General features: G+C 37.1%; 2 protein-coding genes across 2 annotated transcripts in view; one reads left to right on the forward strand and one right to left on the reverse strand.

Annotated features, from left to right (window-relative positions):
• The first annotated feature begins 3,806 nt into the window (after positions 1-3,806).
• Positions 3,807-13,414, forward strand: LOC121298472 (choline dehydrogenase, mitochondrial-like). Its single transcript, XM_041225597.1, has 8 exons — positions 3,807-3,888; positions 5,166-6,027; positions 6,355-6,506; positions 7,617-7,746; positions 8,088-8,222; positions 8,504-8,646; positions 9,214-9,316; positions 9,726-13,414. The coding sequence occupies exons 2-8, from the start codon at positions 5,268-5,270 to the stop codon at positions 10,166-10,168; spliced, it is 1,866 nt and encodes a 621-aa protein (XP_041081531.1). The 5' UTR covers positions 3,807-3,888; positions 5,166-5,267; the 3' UTR covers positions 10,169-13,414.
• Positions 13,415-13,739: 325 nt separating this feature from the next.
• LOC121298208 (voltage-dependent L-type calcium channel subunit alpha-1D-like) overlaps positions 13,740-19,271 on the reverse strand; it is a 64,649-nt gene continuing 59,117 nt past the window's right edge. Inside the window, exons 45-49 of the mRNA XM_041225170.1 lie at positions 17,533-17,682; positions 17,274-17,440; positions 15,967-16,088; positions 14,855-15,175; positions 13,740-14,618 (exon numbers count right to left, since the gene is read on the reverse strand). Of these exons, the coding sequence (XP_041081104.1) occupies positions 14,316-14,618; positions 14,855-15,175; positions 15,967-16,088; positions 17,274-17,440; positions 17,533-17,682 (1,063 nt within the window). The 3' untranslated portion in view covers positions 13,740-14,315. The remainder of the gene's footprint in view (positions 14,619-14,854; positions 15,176-15,966; positions 16,089-17,273; positions 17,441-17,532; positions 17,683-19,271) is intronic.

Below are 19,271 nucleotides of genomic sequence, written 5' to 3' on the forward strand. Positions count from 1 at the left end.
ACAATCGGGAAACTGCGGTGCTTAAATATACTGCTGGTATTCATGAACACAAGTTTTAAAACGTATTAAAAAAACAAATGTACCTGTATAACCAATATTTCACAGTCTTTGTTGCTGGCCTTTATTCTTTTAGTACTTCTTGTTTCATTGGCCTAAAGAATAGAAAAATAAGCATATCAATAATTGGATCTTTTTTCTGTGTAACATTTATTTTGGACACCCTGTTGAAACAAAATAAAAACACCACATAATTCAGTTACTCATACTGTGCTGAATGTAACCTGCATTGATCTGAATGATAATTAAAGGGTATGTGTGACACTGTCCTAGCATCATTAGTGTGTGTGTGTGTGTGTGTGTGTGGAGGGACCCTGGAATCAGATAGTACCCTATCTGGGTGAAGCCAAATTCCAGTTTAGAGTTTACAAACCTACCTATAGCACATTACTGTGACGATATGTAGAGAATGGGTAAGCAACTTTGGCTCTTCTAGTCTGTTCCATTACAAAACGTTGTTTTCATCTTCAGCAGGGCCAATTAAATAATCAAGGACCTGGTTGGAACCAAGTGTTGCATTGACATGAAGTGGAATAGGCAAGGTGTTCAGCCCGATGTGCAGTATTTGCAACAGAAATTACTCGGATAAAAGAAAAAAAAAGCATACCAGTGATCTGCTGGCAGATACTGTATGCTGCTCCCGGATGTGTTTGATGGGGGATTTATATAAAAGAGATCTTAGCAGCCTTTCCTTAGAACTAAAACTGGAAGCAAGAAATTTGGGGTCAGGATCAAAAATGACCCCACATTTCTTGAGTCTGTGGACTGGTTTATATTGTTCAGGGTGTAGCAAACGGAGAGGAGCGTACCATGTTTTTTTTGTTTATGTACACTAAAAACCACCTTCATGTGTATGTGCGAAAAGACTGCTGCCCATCTCATGGAAAATACAGCCATATGGGTTAACTTCAGACCACCACCAACTGTTCTTACAAATCTCTCTACCATTGGATGTTACAGCGTTGCACTGTTTCTCAGAATGGTGTTTTCTTCAACATGTATCTGTGTATCATGCAAATATTTACCTGGAATTCTGCAGTGATCCTATTTAAGAATTCACAGTTGTGCAAATTTTCTAAAGGTTGCTTGCAATAAAACAATAAAACATCATATTTTCGTGAATGTTTACTGGTGGTAAAGACCACCTCCATTTCATCCCTAGTGAAGAAGAAACTGATGTCTGGCTCCCACAGGCTTCTTATAAATGGAAACAAAACACAAGAAACTCCTCCTGGGAAAGCACTCGGTCACAGCTAATGGAGGAATGGTATGTTAGCAAAAACTAGATCAATGAAGATCATTTTTTAACAAAGCACCTTTTTTTGATTAATTTGCTTTTACATCAAAGTGAAAATGTACTTGTACTGTACATATTCCATTACAAATCTGTGCTGGCGTGTATTTGACTAGTTACATTTGGAAACATAGTGCTCGTGATCCTTTATCAATCAGTGAAATCTGTGTTAAGATAACAGCTCAGCAATGAAGCTTTCCAGGAAGGGCAGTGAGACAGACGTAGCTATATCCTTCAGATACGGTCATTGCATAAATATCATCTAAGCAGTTTACCTGGTGTTTTAAAGGTTTGACTTTTTGTAGGTGGGTCTCCTCCAATATTAGCTGTTGGAATGTTGAAAGCACTTACATAATAACATGTTTCCGGTTCTGCATTAAATCCGCTGAAATAAAATTCCCACTGTAAAAAACGAAATTGATGTTTTTTTCTGTATCTGTATATATACATATATATATATAGCATATATATATATATAATATATATCTATATAATATTATATATATATATTAATTTTGAATTAACTTCAGAAACACAATGTTAGGAAACCTTAACAAAAAACACATAATTTACTAGATTTTTGGTAAAAATAGTACCTGTTTATTCCAGGGATCGGTTTGACACTCAGAAATGTCTGTGTACACTTGCATATGAACGCAACTGAGGGTCATGAAGGAATTCATAATTTTGAAGGAGGATCATGAAGTTTTATCTCTTTTAATGTTACATATGTTGCTTTAAGGAGATTTGCTATGCGTTTACGAACTAATAATAATATAATAAATAATAATAATAATAATAATAATACAATGAATATGTGCATTTCTAAATTGTCATACCACTCTGATTTCAATCATTTCATAAAAATAAACAGCAATGTCTCAATATTTACTGTCTCTGTATTATTTAATCATATGAAGAAGAAAAATCTTACCATCTGCACTGATGGTCCTGCTTATATTTAATGTAGGGGACTGTTCAAATCTAACACCCACTTTGACTTTGAGTGCTTGGAGATGTGAAGGGGTAAAATTATTCTTTGTGGTCCATTCTGTTGGTGGGATGTACGCTTGAAAAGATAAATCCTTGTTAAAAGGTTGTACTGTATTGAAAGCTCAAAAACAACGGAACACCGCACCTTTCAATATTTTTGAAGTCCTGTTTTTTTAACACAAAAATCTGAATTAAATTTAAAACTTGTCCAAAGCTTAACCTGGTTCATTAATAACATACATACATATTGCTCGGAGCTGTGAATTTACCATCATGTTCTTTACAAATAATATCCTGTAAGGGAAAAACGAAAACAACGTATAATTGATTAATATTACTTGATTTCATGCAACCCAGTCACAGTAAAAGAGAACTATATTCCCTCCGCTTTGATTCTTACCTGCTCCAGAACTTGTGTGTCACATACAAAACTGGCCCTCATTCAAACACTGAAACATCGGCATCAACGAACGGGACGGGACCATTAAAAAAATAAAAATTTTTATATTTTATAATATTATCTATCTATATATATATAATATATATATATATCTATATATATATATATATGTGTGTGTTGTGGGCGAGTGTCTAAATTGAATTCACACAACACCACACAGATTTAACTAAAAACAAGTATTTTTTCCAAACATGCGCGCGCGCGCATAATAATATTATTATTATTAATATTATATTATATTATATTATTATTATTAAAATTAGTTGTTTAGTGTTTATTTATTAGTAATCATAGTACATGTACATGTTTCAGTATAATAAATATCACAATACAAGAGCTTAATAAGAGCAAATTCAAATTTGAGAAAATAAAAAATACAGTAAATAATTACGTTTGAAAGCGATTAGGACTAAGCGCGGTTACACTTAAAAATATTTTGGTATAACAATAAATTTCATTAAGAGCGAGTAGCAAGTACAATAAATGAATAAGAACGATTTCAAATCAGAGCAATTAAAAACAAAACAAAAAAAACCCGTCAATATACGGTTACCTTTAAGAGTAAAATCAAGTGATACAGAAAATTTAATTATCATTGAGTGAGTTTACAGGTGTGTCTTGAGGAGGCGCCGGAAGGTGGTCAGGGACAGAGCAGTCCTCATATCCGTGGCTGGGTTATAAAGTTTAACATAATAAACAGGGGTTTCCTAATTCATATTTATGAGGGTCAGAAATGTCACTATAAAAAAAAGTCTGAAAGATCTGAGAACATGTTTCTGTCGCGCACCTCAATCTCCAGATCACATGAATGCAACATTCAGACAGAAACATTGACCACAAGAGAGCTTTCAATGCTGCTACCACTTTCAGAACACTAGCCTACAGTGTTTATAGTTCAGGGGTTAAAGAGGGTAGAAAACTTAGTTTGAATAACAACAGCATCAACAACAGGAATCTGTTCCGCGATTCACTGCCCTAGCCACAAGCAGTGACCCTCCCCTCGTTTTCATTGGAAACTGGAATAACTCCGCCTTTCAACATAACTTGCAGTGGAACTCCTGCAGAGACTGGGAATCTGTGTCCGGTAAGTGCATTAAAAGCAGCCGTCGTAATAATACATAACATTATACTGTACTGTAAAAGTACAATGCTGAACAGCAAGCATACAGTAGTATAATATTGTTCTACCACAGGTGGACTACTGAGCATATTTTTCAATATCTGGCCTAATACATCTTACTGTTTTAAAAACGATTTTCCCTAATGGTGTTCAGTGCATTTGGGCAACTCAGAAATATGATCTTAGAGAACCATAAATATCTAATAGGTATAACACCACGCTAGTGCAAATAAAAAGCTTGCTATTAGTAAGAGTCTGAAAGCTATAGTTATATGCAGAACGTGAGAAAATACCAGACACTATCCAGCCAAAATTGCATAACCAAAAGATTCAGGGCAAAGGACTCATATTACAGCAGTAAATGCTTTTTATTGTGCCATTCTTTTGCTTTCTTTCAGCGCGTTTTTATTGTACCACAGTAAGCCTGTATGAAAGAGCAGTTTCTGCCAGTAGAAACACGTGGTTCATGGGTTTAAAGCTTTAGCAATTGACTTTAGAGCGTTTGGTTATTACATAATATCAATATTAAACGTTTTTTCTGTTGTAGCGTCTTCACCTTTGTCTTTTGTCAGATACCACTGTGAACGTTTTGTCAGGGGACTGAAAGGTGGTATTATTGGTGCATGAAGTTATTTCAATGGAAAGATCAGGATCTTTATTTGAAGGAGTACTGGTATAATCTGCTAAGGCACTGGGTGAATGTGTGGACTGAATTGACACATCACCAGTGGCACACGTCATTCAATGCAAACTGTTGTCACACTTCAGTGAGTTTCTGTAGGCCCTGTGTTTCAGTGCAAGTGTGTGAGCTGTAATCAGGTCCTCAATCAGTGCACTCAATCAGCTTTAGCAGTTGGAACTTCCATTGACTGGAGAAGACCTTTGCAGACTTTGATCTTTAAACATGATGGTTTAATGATTAAAACAGTAACTTTAAGAAGAGCAGAATCAAGTTTCAATCATGCTGAAGTAATGTAAATGGATGGCAAGTGATTGTTTTATGGTTTTTTGTTCATTTCAATGGAAAAGCCACACAGTTCCTGGTATTCAGCATACTGCAGAGTGCAAAAAGATATTATTTTGTTTTAGGTGAAAGTTTTTTCCTGTTATCGATTTGTTTGATATTTTATATACTCTCTTGTAGTTATGGTCATGGCATGGTATATGTCTGATTAAAATATTCACCATTTTGTAAATATGTATAAAGCATTTGCTTGGGTGTTTACTTTTCTTTCTTTCAGCACAAACTTCATTGCCCGCATTGCAATCACGTCTGATTTTCTACAGAATTAAGATTGCCTGAAGACGGTGGGCCCTGGCAGCAGTAGACCAGAAGACCAACAATGTCTTACTATTCCAGAGTAGTGTTTTCCACATTCCACGCAAGTGCTGTGGGCAGGTTCTCAAAAGTGAAGACAACCCAAGTTTTGCAGTGTTTTCCTGCCACTTTGCACAAGCGAGAATGCCCAAAGTTCAGTACATCAGCAGCAGCAGCAGCCAATGCTGAAAAGGCCCTGTCTTTTAACTATGTGATTGTGGGAGCTGGATCCGCGGGGTGCGTGCTAGCTAATCGGCTCTCTGAAAACCCTGATGATTCGGTGCTTCTCTTGGAGGCTGGACCAAAGGACATGCTCCTCAACAGCAAGCGCTTGTCATGGAAGATCCATATGCCCGCTGCTTTGATCTATAACCTCTGCAATGACAAGTATAACTGGTACTATCATACCACGGCACAGAAGCACATGAATAAACGGGTTATGTACTGGCCCAGAGGGAGGGTATGGGGTGGATCGTCCTCCCTCAATGCCATGGTGTACATCAGAGGACATGCAGAAGACTATAACCGTTGGCACAACGAGGGGGCCACTGGATGGGACTACGAGCATTGCCTTCCCTACTTCAAGAAGGCCCAGACTCATGAGCTGGGTCCGAACCAGTACCGAGGGGGCAGTGGGCCGTTACACGTGTCACGAGGCAAGACGGATCATCCACTACACCATGCGTTCATAGAGGCAGGCCAGCAGGCTGGATATCCATTCACAGATGACATGAACGGGTTTCAACAGGAAGGGTTCGGCTGGATGGACATGACCGTTCATAAAGGTAGCATACAGTAAATGAAAATAAACATGTAATGTGAAAAATATAAGTTTCAGATAGAACAGATCATGCATGCATTTTTGGGCTGTGTTAGGATTAATGCCAAGTGTCAAAAATACATAAAAAAAAAAAAAAAAGTTTCTGATGTTTAAAAAGCAATAAAAAAAGTCATCCCCAGCTGCTGTCTATTACGGTAACATTTTATGGAACACAATTTACTGAATTCGATATTGTATTTCATTAGTTGTATTGATGTTACTACTTCCACTCAGTAGTATAGTATGTGCCTAATGAAATGTGGAATTCTCACTCGTGTAATGCTTTCTTCAGGTCAAAGATGGAGCTCAGCTAGTGCCTACCTACGTCCAGCTCTCACACGGCCGAACTTAAAAACTGCCGTGAAAACCCTCACAACAAGAATTCTGTTTGAGGGAACGAAAGCTGTGGGAGTCGAGTACATGCAGAAGGGACAAAAGAAGAAGGTACAGTTGTGGTTAAACTGGGTTTTATACAGTATGAATCTGTATTCTCTGGGGGAGGGCACAGTTATAGAGAAGAGGGCCAGCAGTTGCAGGAGATCTTTAGTTTAAATCCGAGTTAGTTTGATGTTATAAAATGATTCATGCCATCGCAATGAGCAGGCAGCATTCTGTCATTATTCTCCAAGTTCATATCAATTACAGGTTACAGCATCTCCCTCCCAAACCATTACAACCGCAGAATGCCATGAAGGTAATAGATGAGCAAGCCGTATGTGTCACTATGAACTGTTACTTGAAGAGGAATTACAATAAATGAATAAGATTGTTATCTTATTCCAATGAACAAATCACCCCAGTAGCAATGAGAAGGAACTTGTGTTTTCTCATTAACTTTTTGTTCCTGCTATGAGTGGCACCTGATAATTTGCATAGCCTTTTGAAGAGCTACATTTAAAACAAAAAAAAAGTTAATGGAAGGTGATATCATATTTGAATGTTCTTTAAACACGCCATGAAATATGCAAATAGTTGATATCATATGTGCAGACTCTTTTTTCAGATTTTTCTGATTTAAATATAAAATATATATATATATATATATATATATATATATATATATATATATATAATACATTTAAAATAGCTGTAAATGTAATGTAAATGTTTAACCTTCCGTGTATGCAGGCGTTTACAGTTTAATCTATCATACACGTTTTCAATGAAAAATTTTATTACGTTTAGTATTCAATACCTTTAATAAAAATAAATAATTTCCATATTTTATTGGTTTACAATATATTAAGATACTGTAAATGATGTAATGAAAAGTTTTTGTATTTAGTAAAATATTGAGTATTATTATTAGTTTGTTTTTTTTTTGTCTGAGGCAACTTACAGAGACTAGGGTGTGTGAACTATGCATCAGCTGCAGAGTCACTTACAACAACGTCTAACCCACAAGACAAGCACAAGGAGGTTAAGTGACTTCCTCAGGGTCACACATTGAGTGAGCCTGGATTTGAACTGGGGACCTCCTGGTTACAAACCCCTTTTCTTTAACCACTGAACCATTCAGTCTCCTCCTGAATGTTTTAAAATCTAATTTCCCAGGTTTATGCCGACAAGGAGGTCATTGTGAGTGGAGGTTCGATCAACTCACCACAACTTCTCATGCTGTCGGGAATTGGAAATGCAGACGACCTTAAAAACCTGGGAATCCCTGTCGTGTCTCATCTTCCAGGTCAGAAGGAATTAGTTCACTTGAACTCATGATTTTTCATTATTGAGGTGTGCGTGCCATTTAAATTGGACCACTGCCATTTTAACACATATTTTACATAACCAACACCTTTTTTATCACTATATGCCCATTTCCTTAGAGTGAAAATACCAGAACAGTATGGTCACAATTGACTTTTAAAAAGGGTGCCCCATACCAAGATGAAGCTAAAACCTAACGAGAGTAAGAGTAAGAAATGAGCACACCTTCCATCAGCCACACCAGGCATGGTACTGCTAGAGAAACCGCAGGTTCAACGCTGCCCCTCGGACTGGATCCTCTTGTTTTCTGTTGTCTTCCAGGGGTTGGACAGAACCTTCAGGATCATCTGGAGCTGTACGTGCAGCAGCAGTGTACTCAACCCATTACTCTCTACCGGGCTCAGCAACCCTTCCTAATGGTTAAGATTGGCCTGGAGTGGCTTGGGAGATTTACAGGTACCATCACATTGATCCAGAGTGGAATTACATTTGATTACCAGGAATTGCCAGTATCAGCTATAGTCACTGTTAAATCCCTGGAAGTACAATTTAAAATGTTGCAGATATGCTGTAATAATCTTGAATAGATCTGTTTGTGTTCCTACTGTGCAGGTAACATTTAGAAGGTATAATGTAGAAATGTTGCATGTTGCTGTAATATAAAATGTTTTGCGTGTCTTCTCTTCATGGTTAATTGGCTGCCATGAAAGCATAGTTAATTGTTTTTTTTCCTCTAGGATATGGTGCAACCTCCCATTTAGAGTCTGGAGGATTCATCAAAGGACACCCGGGCGTGACTCATCCTGATATCCAGTTTCACTTCCTCCCATCCCAAGTTATAGATCACGGACGAGTGAATCCGAAAATAGAGGCGTATCAAGTAAGTGTAAGCAAAGGTGCTTCCTAGGAAAACGAGCAAAACTATCTTGAATTACTAGTTCAATAAGGAAACTCATGAGATAGACTATTTAATAAAGCGTACCCTAAACAACTACACTACATTCTTTGGCCTCGCCTTTCGAGGTACCCCTGTCCATAAATTAGCTTGGAGATAAGTGGAGAAGTTGACCATAGCCATGGGCAGGGAGGCAGGATAGCTGCCCTCCCCGTTAGACAAAGACAAAACAGGTGGAGGCTGGTGAGGAAGACGAACTCTGGTGCAGAGGAGGCGAACTCTGGTGCACAGAGGGGATGTAATAGATTGAGGTAAGATATAAATCCCTTCCTTGCAGATCGTTTTACATGTTGTTTATCGAAAAACAAATAAGATACTAGCCATGCGGCTGTTTGATCTGGTATTGGAAGCACCTAAAATATGCTTGTTGTTTACGTGATTTGACCGAAGGTTAAAGAGAGTGCCTGAACCACCACTTTGCTTAATTTCTAAGATGTACTGAATAAGCAATTCTCAATGCATTATAAATACCTTGTTTATTTTATTATGTAGGTTCATGTTGGGCCAATGAGAAGCACAAGCAGAGGCTGGCTTAAGCTGAAGAGTGCCAATCCACAAGACCACCCGATTATTGAGCCGAACTACCTGTCAACGGGTGAGTGGTTTTAAATCTTTAAAAACGTGGTTTACTTTAATAAAGTCCAGGGACTTTATTGTTGGTTATCACAAAGTCCCCTTTTAATGATTTAAACAACTGCTATATTTAAATTATTCACTGTTTAGATCTGCATTGCAATAATTCATATTTGCAGACTGCTACGCTGTGAAGTCAATGCACCAGCCTGACATGTTAATATTGTATGTGAAATGAAATACAGTACATTTAAACATGATTCTGTTTTATCATATAATAATATTTTGGAATTCATACATAGGTCACCCTGTCTTTGAGGCACTATGCTTGTTGGATATTTAACGGCTACATATTTCCGAGATTACAGATGGAGTTCAGTTCAGGTGAAATAATATCTGGTTTATTTCACCTCTTTATTTTAAATATACAGATATTGATGTCTGGGAGTTCAGACAGTGCGTCAAGCTTTCCAGGGAAATTTTTGCCCAAAAAGCCTTCGACAAGTTCCGTGGCCAAGAAGTTCAGCCAGGCGTCAATGTCCAGACAGACAAGGAAATCGATGCCTTTGTTAGAGAGAAGGCCGACAGCGCCTACCATCCCTCCTGTACTTGCAAAATGGGGCAGCCTTCCGACCCCATGGCTGTGGTTGACCCCGAAGCCAGGGTGATGGGGGTGGAGAACCTACGAGTGGTGGATGCCTCCATCATGCCAAGTATGGTTAGCGGGAACCTTAACGCACCAACCATCATGATTGCTGAGAAAGCTGCCGATGCCATCAAGGGCCTTCCATCTCTCCATGAGAAGAACGTACCTGTTTACAGAGCTAAAAACCCAGCAGTGAATGGGTGGAGAAAATACAACCAACATGAGTGATTACAGACAGACTGTACCCAGCTAGTGAGGTGCCATTCTGCCTTACCCATCTCCAGTTTGAATGGCTTGCCCATCAACAAACAGGTGTTGATTTTTTTAAATAGGTATTTTTTTCACAAATTAAAAGTACAGATTAACGACAGAGCATTTTAAAAGCAGTAATGTTTTTAAAACATTTCATTGCATTATTTATAAGACAATTTTAAACTGACACTTTTTTAAAAACTTTTTATGCTGACCTTTATATGTCTTAAATTCTGTTGTTACGGTCAATTAATCAGAATGCAGAAGCACTGTTTTATTCAAAGCAAGATTAAGCAAAATAATAAAGCTCTTTATTATTGAAATTCCAGGTGCACAGAAAAAGGGGTTAATGCACTACTTTTTTTTTGAGCTGTGTTAGAGTTATTGATTAGATTAACTGAATGTGATCAATTACAGTTTATACTTAATCTTCTATTAATCATGTCCTGCTTTTTTAAATGATAGATAGTGTTAGTGTACCAATACATTGAGTTTAATCAACAGGTAATAATTTAGGCTTGCAGTTTCAGTTTAAACCCAACAGAAAGAATATAATGTTCCTGTCTGACTTGAGCACTGCACACTTTCCTGATTAATTCAAAGCTGGTTTGCTTACTTGTCCACTCAATATTCCAGAAAAACCTGGTTAATTTAGGGTGTTTGTTTCTTCATATTGTTGAGCCACAGTGTAGTCTAATCTAAAGAATATGTAGCATTATTGAGTATCGTGTATCCAGTGTCATGTTGAATTTAAAAACTCAGTTGTGTTTATTGGAATTATTAGGATGTCATCTCACAGTTTGATCCAGGACAGAATTAAAAGAAATACTTTATAAATCATGAATGATACAAAATCAAGAAACACCAGGTACTATACAGTACATGCTGCTACTGTTGTGTTGTACAAGAAATAAAGGGGGAGAACTTGAACACAAACTTCAAAGAGTAGTATTTTCAACCATGTACATTGCCACATTATTGTTTTCTCATTAATATTAGTTTTAACATTTTTTATCCATATAATATTTAAATATATATTTAATTCAAAACTGCTATTAAAAATGATGAAATTGCTGTGTTTTTGTGAACATTACTTTAAGATTTTGTTTTTGTTTTATTCCTTTACTTGCAAACTGTATATTATTACATACCCAAGCATCATAAGGTGGCTTTAAAATACAAATATAGATCTCACTATACTGTACATACAGTCACAGGAAAGTACAAATTAGCTCACCTTATTACACACAGATTGGAATTTCATGTAAAAGAACATAAGAAACAAAGCACTATATATTTACTTATGCAATGACAGACAGCTATGTGCTAATATCTAAATACCATTGGTATAGAATTAAAACAATTCAGTTTTCAGGAATCCCTGACCCGAGGTAAAAGTAACTTGGTTTAGTCTTTAGTTATCAACATAATTTACAAGAACTGTTCAGAAAAGAATGCATATTAGATTAGATGATACAAGTAATTGCTATGTACAGTACAACGTGTGTTTGAAACAGTTCTTCACATGATAAATTACAGTCTCGAATTTACAAAAGACCAGAACACATGTTCACATGAACAGTTCAAGAGCCCTTTCTGTATGCACATCCACTGTTAAATACTTTGAAGGTATTTCACTATATCGGTCAGGAATTTGACGCATAGTTTACTTTTAAGATTTCATATTAATCAAATACTCGTTTTTTGTCTGATTTTTTTTATGAATATAAACTTTATGTAATTTTTTTTCACACTGTAATAAACATGGTTTGTGTCCAGATTGTTCTGTCAAGGAAGCTATGGTAAAAAAAAAAACCTTTAAAAGGTGTAAAATGCCACATTTGAAATAGTTATTTAAAACACTGATATGTTTCAGTCATCTCTTCCAGAGGTACTATTAAGAACATTGTAACATGGAGATACGGGGGTGCTATTGTTTTACCGCTTGTTATCATCTCAAATTTTACAGGGTTTGAAAAATTTGATCTCAAAATACCATACTGCGGTATGCCGTTGCCCAAATATTTGAATAAATCCAGCTAACGAATCCAATAAAAATGAGAGATTTTACTGAAACTGCAGTTTAAACACCCCTACAGTTTTACAATATCTACATTAAAGCTCAGATACTGTATAAACAGCAACACCTACTGACAGGAAGGGGCTGCGTGTGCCGGTATGCAATGCTAATTTAATGTCATCCTATAGGATGCACCAGTGTTGTACTGCAGTAATGCTTTTTCAAGACTGACTAACAGAACATTGACATTTTATTTTAGATCACTGACAATGGCTAGAACAATCAAAAACAAGAACATTCAGATATCCTGCAGCCACTGGCCAAGCACAAATAGAAGGGCTGGTAAACAGGGGAAGTACAAGTCTTTACTAGAGGTCCACAATGAAGAGAAGCAAGGTGTTATTTGCATATTCATGACCCCAATGCAACTAGAATTTCCTGTATATAATAGCATTTTATAACTTGGATCCGTTTGGCTCTAGAAGTATCCATTTTAAGTATAATTAGGGTTTTTATCAACTGTTTATTTGCAAAGGCAATTTGACATAGACCATTGAATGCATTGCTACACGATAATTATAAAAAGTAAAGTAGAGAATTGTGATTACTTTTAAGGTATTTCTGTCAAACATTTCAGTCCCTGTAAACGACGTTATCGTTTGCTTCATTTTATCTGTCTGATCAAGCAGCCTCATTAATACACCAGATTGGCTGAGACTTTAACCAACTGATGCAATTGTTTTGCACAGGATATGCAATGGCCACAAGCATACACAGCATTGCAACTTTGCAAATGTGTTGAAGGAAATGCCATTTTGGCTTTTAAAATCAGCATCATTTTGCTTTTGTTTTACTGAGTAGTGAGATAGACATTACAATGAAAGGAAATGTTATTTCTGTTTTTAAAAAAACAATATAGTTTTTCTTTGTTTTATTTTTTTGAGAACATTAGGACGTTGATAAAAGAACAAGCTATTTCGATTGCTGAAAACACATTTTTGCATATCCTGTGTAAACATATATTCAAATTGACTTAAAACTTATTCTTAAAAAGAAAGGATACATCTTAGCAAAAAGAAAAGGCTGCTCTACTATAGTAATCTAGGTCCCTAATAAAATAACATCAATCTATTTGATAAGAATGATACTAATTAAGAACCATATTGCTGCTTTTTGTGTTTTTCAAATACAGTACCATAAAATATAGAACATCTCTTTACAAACAAATTATTATATATATATATATATATATATATATATATATATATATATATATATATATATATATATATATAAATTGTACAGTGCAATATATATATATATATGAACTATATATATATATATATTATATATATACTATCTATATATATAGATATATATTATATATATAATAATTATATGGACCGAAGTTCATTAAATGTAATGCTGCTCACGGTATATAATATTATATATATATATATATATATATATATATATATATATATATATATATATATATATATATATATATATATATTTTTCCAGTGTGTAATGCATTTATTATGATGGTCATAGAAACAGACTAAATCTCTAAATAGCTTGAGAATACAAAAAAGTAAAAAGTGATTGGTTTGTGTAAACTGGTATCATTTAATGACTGAAAACTAATGTCGGTGGTGCCATTGAAAGAACAATTGGAAAAAAAATGTAGAAGACTATTCGAAGAATTTGATTAATAAGGTTATATCTGGACACATACAGTGGGTATGCTGTTGTCTTTTTGCAATGTTTTGCAATGTATTTTCTTGATATGTTAACGCAGTACAAAGTGGCTGAGGTGATGACACTCTCTATCCGATTGTCATCACCAGTGACACACCTCACCTGTTAGAATGCATGTATGTTTCTATTTCTTGACCCCACAGGGGGGAGGGGGGTGTGTGTACCTTACCAAAGCAGGTTTCCCTCTAGAGTTCTGAGTGTAACTATTAGTAATCAAAAGAATGGCTTCAGCTGGCTGCGTCAATCACACTTTCCCAAATCGCCTGTTAATCCAGCTAGTGACTTAAAATATTCCAGCAAGGCACTTCTTTTGTTTGTTACACAATCCGTGCATTCTCCCCTTTAGCAAGTGCTATAAAGTCGCAATGCAATCATTTCGTCTGCTAAATCCTCCTCGTATTTCACAGAGTCTGGTTCTTCGTCACTGTAGCCAGCACCTAAGTCGTGACGCTCATAGTCCCACCTGCTTAAAATGGGGAACACTTCTCCATTGGCGGGAGCCGTCATGTTGCCATTGAGAAGATTGCTCGCTGCGCTTTCCATCTCGTCTATTGTCATGTCGCAAGCGTCCGCAATCTCATGCTTTGTGGCCGATACAAACTTTGGATCTTTCGCGTACCTTCCCAGTCCTTTAGCTATTAATACCTGAAAGGAGAAGAATTGTATTTTATTAGAATTTATTTTTTATTTATTTGTATTATAACTATCCAGTTAAATTAACAGTCAGCAAATATTAACTAAATGGAAATTATCCAACAAGTGTCATGAACTTTTTCAGATTTAATAATTCGGACCAATTTTCTTTCCAAAGTCATAAAACCTCTGCAGTAGAAATAGATATTTTTATGCAATGATTAATTGCTTTATAGTATTCCACCTACCGCCTCAACCAAACTGGCTGCGCTCCCTCTATTTTCATGGTAATTATGTCGAAACTCCGCAGGGATCTTTAAGTGTGCAGACGTGTATGCCTTGTAGGGATAATCAGGGTCATCTGTGTACCAGGAGCTCATGTGCTTTGATGCAAGGCTGCCGTTGACATGGTCTCTGCGGTGGGGTCTGTCCACGCGGATGAGAGGGGTGTAGTAGGGAGGGCGCTCCTTGCTGACAGGAGTGTCTGGCGGGGTCGCCCAAGAGCGAGTTGACCGTGTTGGCGAGAGCCTTTGAGCTCTGTTAGAATCTTGTCCTGCCTCAGCCATCACCTATTTTACACCAAACACAGGCATTACACATTGTACATTTTATAATGCCCACTTTTTCACTTCCCCTTAGTAGTTGTGTTGCAAATGCCCCCTCCGTTAAATATCCCAGTCAAAATGCCATTACAGCACAGTGGACTACTTCAGTGGAATTGCTGTCATCCCTGCAATTGTATATTTTAAAGTTATAGTACAACTAGGATATTAACTTTCCATTTTAAACGGTACATAGCTATTTTACTATAGTACTCAATTTAAAGTTTTGTGAATTTTAAATTACAATTGAGAATTTTTACACTAGCGCACTATACTTGAACAAACGATTAAATGTTTCACAATTCGCAGCAAAAAGAGAAATAAACCACAAACCAAGGTCTTTCTTTTACTAAGGAAGCCAAGACATACTGACTACCTAATTCCATATCAATTGCACTTGATCTGCAGTAGAAAACAATAAATCTAGGACGTGAATTAGAGACAGAAAACTAGAACCTCTACAAATCACGGCTATAGACAGATACAAACACACTGAATTCATACTTAAAATACACTGGAAAGTGCATGGAGCTTAATGACTAAATTACACAGGAAATAGAACACAAATCCTTTGCTCAAAATACAATCAGTACTAGTTCCGTAACATTGAAAACTAACCCTACAAATAGAGCACACAACAACCTTGTTCTCTGAAACGTGACATGTTCACGGTGTCTGGTATATGAGCCATAAGCAGCAGGTAGCAGCTCTGCAGCTGAATCAGTGACATTGACATTTCACAGGAGAGGCTACGCTACCTGGTGCTGCATTAAATGCAGTGGGAGGGCGGTGTGCTGGTGGAATGCAGGAGTCAGCGGGACTTCATCTTGGCTGCCTTGTCCACGCAGACACTCAAAGTTAAAGGATGGTCTCCGGTTCACTGAAAAGTAAAACAAAACGCAACACACTCCACAATGAAAATGGTTTTAACTGCACATGCAGCCATTAACAGACCTAAGACTAATAAAAGTGGTTCCGTTCAAACTCGCGTCACGCTCAACAACTGGATTCTACTTCGCTTCACACGCTCCATTTGAGCAACGTCTGAAGGCCCAGCCCTTTCTCTTACCTGTTAACCGATTGCTCCCTTTTCCTAAACTGGGATTCTCTAAGGCTTTGCATGCAAGATTCAATAATCTTTACACTCGCTAATATTTTGCCTCACATGAGCAATCATAGAGGTTTTGTTTTTACATTGAGGTGTCAGTTTTCTATAATGAATTTCAAGACCCGAAACAGCCTGCCTTTACCATCGAAGGGTTGCTTAAAATAGTCTCCCCATTTTAAAGCATTTTTTTCTGTTTATTCTGTTATACTAATTTAATGCAGACTAAGTCTTTTGAATCTGGACTAGCTTTTCCTCTCAATGGGTTGCTACATATGATAGATGCATTTCAAATGGAAAGAAGTACAGTACATATGAAACGTTACTGTGTCGCAACTAGATTAGTGCCAATCAAATGAACCTGACTTTTAATAGAAGATTCAAAGTTGCAGAATCGTTTGAGTGTTTTTTTTCCCCCCACATAAATAAATCACGGTGCACAATTTTAGAACCATTTATGGAGGCATCAATGGGTTTAGACTTGCTGCGCCTCAGTGCAAAGGATCAGCACATCACCACACTGGCACTTTCCTTTTGCAAGTGATCTTGGATTATTGGTAGAGCACAGAGTTAGACTCTCTAACTTAAACTCTATGCGCCTAGGCTCAGGAACTCAATTCCAAAAGGTATTCGGGACTCTGAAAAATCCTTCAAAACTAACTTGAAGACTTATGTACATAGTTTGGCCTTTGCAACTGCCTAGCTCTGTATCTCAGTTTTATTAGTGTTGTTTTATTACACAGAGTGCTCATTCTTACAGTACATGTGCGTTGCTTTGTAAGTCTAAGTTTGTTGCGATTGTTGCTGTGGTTCTTATCTTCAAAGATGTATAATCTCTATAACCAGTTGTGCAATGTGTCAGTGTGAACTTTGGTAGTTCCACAGAAGATGAGGTTGGCTATACTGTTGAGAACAGCAGGAGGATGCAGGATAAAAAAGGGTTCCACATCCCTGACTCACCTTGTGGCGTGGGAGGGAGCAACCGTCTCTTCGGAGAACGCCGGGGGTCATGATAGCTCTGCTGATTCTGCTCATCATAGTATCCGTAAGGGTGATGGTAGCCTTTAGCGGTTTCATAGTCAACGTCACTGGTGTGAAATCTCTCTTGGTGTTCCTTATATGATCTCCTGGAATAGGAAGATGCATGCAGGAATGTTATTGATAAGACAGTAGAAACTCATACTTACCAACTGTCAGGGTTTATTAAAGAGTCAATCACCCGTCTCCTGACTGCATGCTGTCTTCTTCGTACAGCTCCTCCCCGCTGTAATACTCCTGCTCTCTGGAGTAGTGATCCTCTTGGTGGTGCTCATCCATCGGAGGCTCTCCACGCTGGATAGTGGGGAAGTGGCTGTCCCCAGGGTCGGACCTACAGAGGCACAAGCACATCGCTCAGCTGTGTTCTTCATTGCGCGGCCATGTGCTTGCATGCAGACAGTGTACATTTCAGGTGCTTTGTGGCTTGGAACTTGGTTTCAGGCCACTGCAGGGCACACCAGGGGAGACTTGGGGGTTGATACAGCAAAGCTGCTTCAAACTAGGTCTCCTGGCCTCTGGAACCAGGTTTCTTGAAGTTCACTCAGCATTAGTTTTGCAGATATTCTTTGCTTAATAGCTTATTTAAAAACAAAACCATTACAGCCCTGTATCAATTACTATTCTGTTTAGATACTAGTTTAGTTTATCATTAGGTTTCTACATTATAGTGTGCATTTGCTATGCAGACAGTTCAAGCATGCAGTCAAAACTTCCTATTTTGCCATTTTAAAGTACTTTTTCGGTTTATTTTTTCATACTAATTGAATGTAGACTAATTCTTTTGACATTATAGTGTGCATTTGCTACCCAGACAATTCAAGCGTGCACTCACAGAACGTTAGTTACAGTAAGGGTTACAATATCATGCTGTCCTCTTTCCTGTCTCAGTATCAACCAAATGGTAATAAACACATAGCAACATTTTAAACTCAAATCAAGTCTGTTAGACTTAAATTCATAAACCGTCAATTTTTGTATTATGCTATATTTACTGTAGAAATTGATGCTTTTTCTTAAAAAGAATATCTTGGTAAAATAAAAATATATTTGTTAGATTTATCATAAGGCATATAGGGGTGTGTAGATATTGAAGTTTCCCCAAGTCATTTCCTTCAGCTTGCTATTCTTTTTTGTCAACAGTTCTCATGTAAATAACCCTGAAGTGCAATTATTACATAACACAAAAGGTTAGGTCAACAGGTCTTATTTTAAACTATACATTCGGAGGAGCTACTGTTTGACTGCCATTGATTGGCGACCAATTACTGTGTTGATGAGGTCCAGTGAGGAAAAGCTTTACTTCATGTTTTTATAATTTAGACATTTTTAACAAGCTTCCCTATCTTTTAATTATTACCCAACAAATGAGCATCTTCACAACCCTAGTAACAAATAACTTTAAGCATTCAAACTTAGAGGAAAATACGAGGAGGAGATATTTAAAAATGTGTCTGTTCTGAGATAACCTATACAAAATATAGGGGAGGGATTCTACACGGCCTGTGCCTTTTAAAAAGGAAGTAGCGCGGTTCCGAAAAGTATAGCGTTCCACGTTCCCACGTGTTGCTACAAGTGCTTCAATAACGTACCCGTCATTTTTATTTTCATTGTTAACATCCTGACAACTTTTTACACTTAGAACTTGTTAGAATTCCGTTTCAAAGCTTTTTTCAAAATGTCCGCTCTAGTGCACTGGGGTTTGAGATCTGTCCTCTAAATCACTGCAGGAAGAGCGATTCAAAAAACAAACAAACATAACAAGTGCACTGGGGTTTCTGATCTGTAAAATCACTGCAGGCAATTCCTTACCTATCATCACTGCAGGAAGAGCGATTCCTTACACTTTCAGTGCACTCACAGCAAAAACAAGTGCTCTGGCATTTAAATGGTTTTGTGAATTTCCCACTTCACGTACTGTTG

This window comes from Polyodon spathula, chromosome 23, assembly GCF_017654505.1.
Source record: "Polyodon spathula isolate WHYD16114869_AA chromosome 23, ASM1765450v1, whole genome shotgun sequence".
Classification (NCBI taxonomy): domain Eukaryota; kingdom Metazoa; phylum Chordata; class Actinopteri; order Acipenseriformes; family Polyodontidae; genus Polyodon; species Polyodon spathula.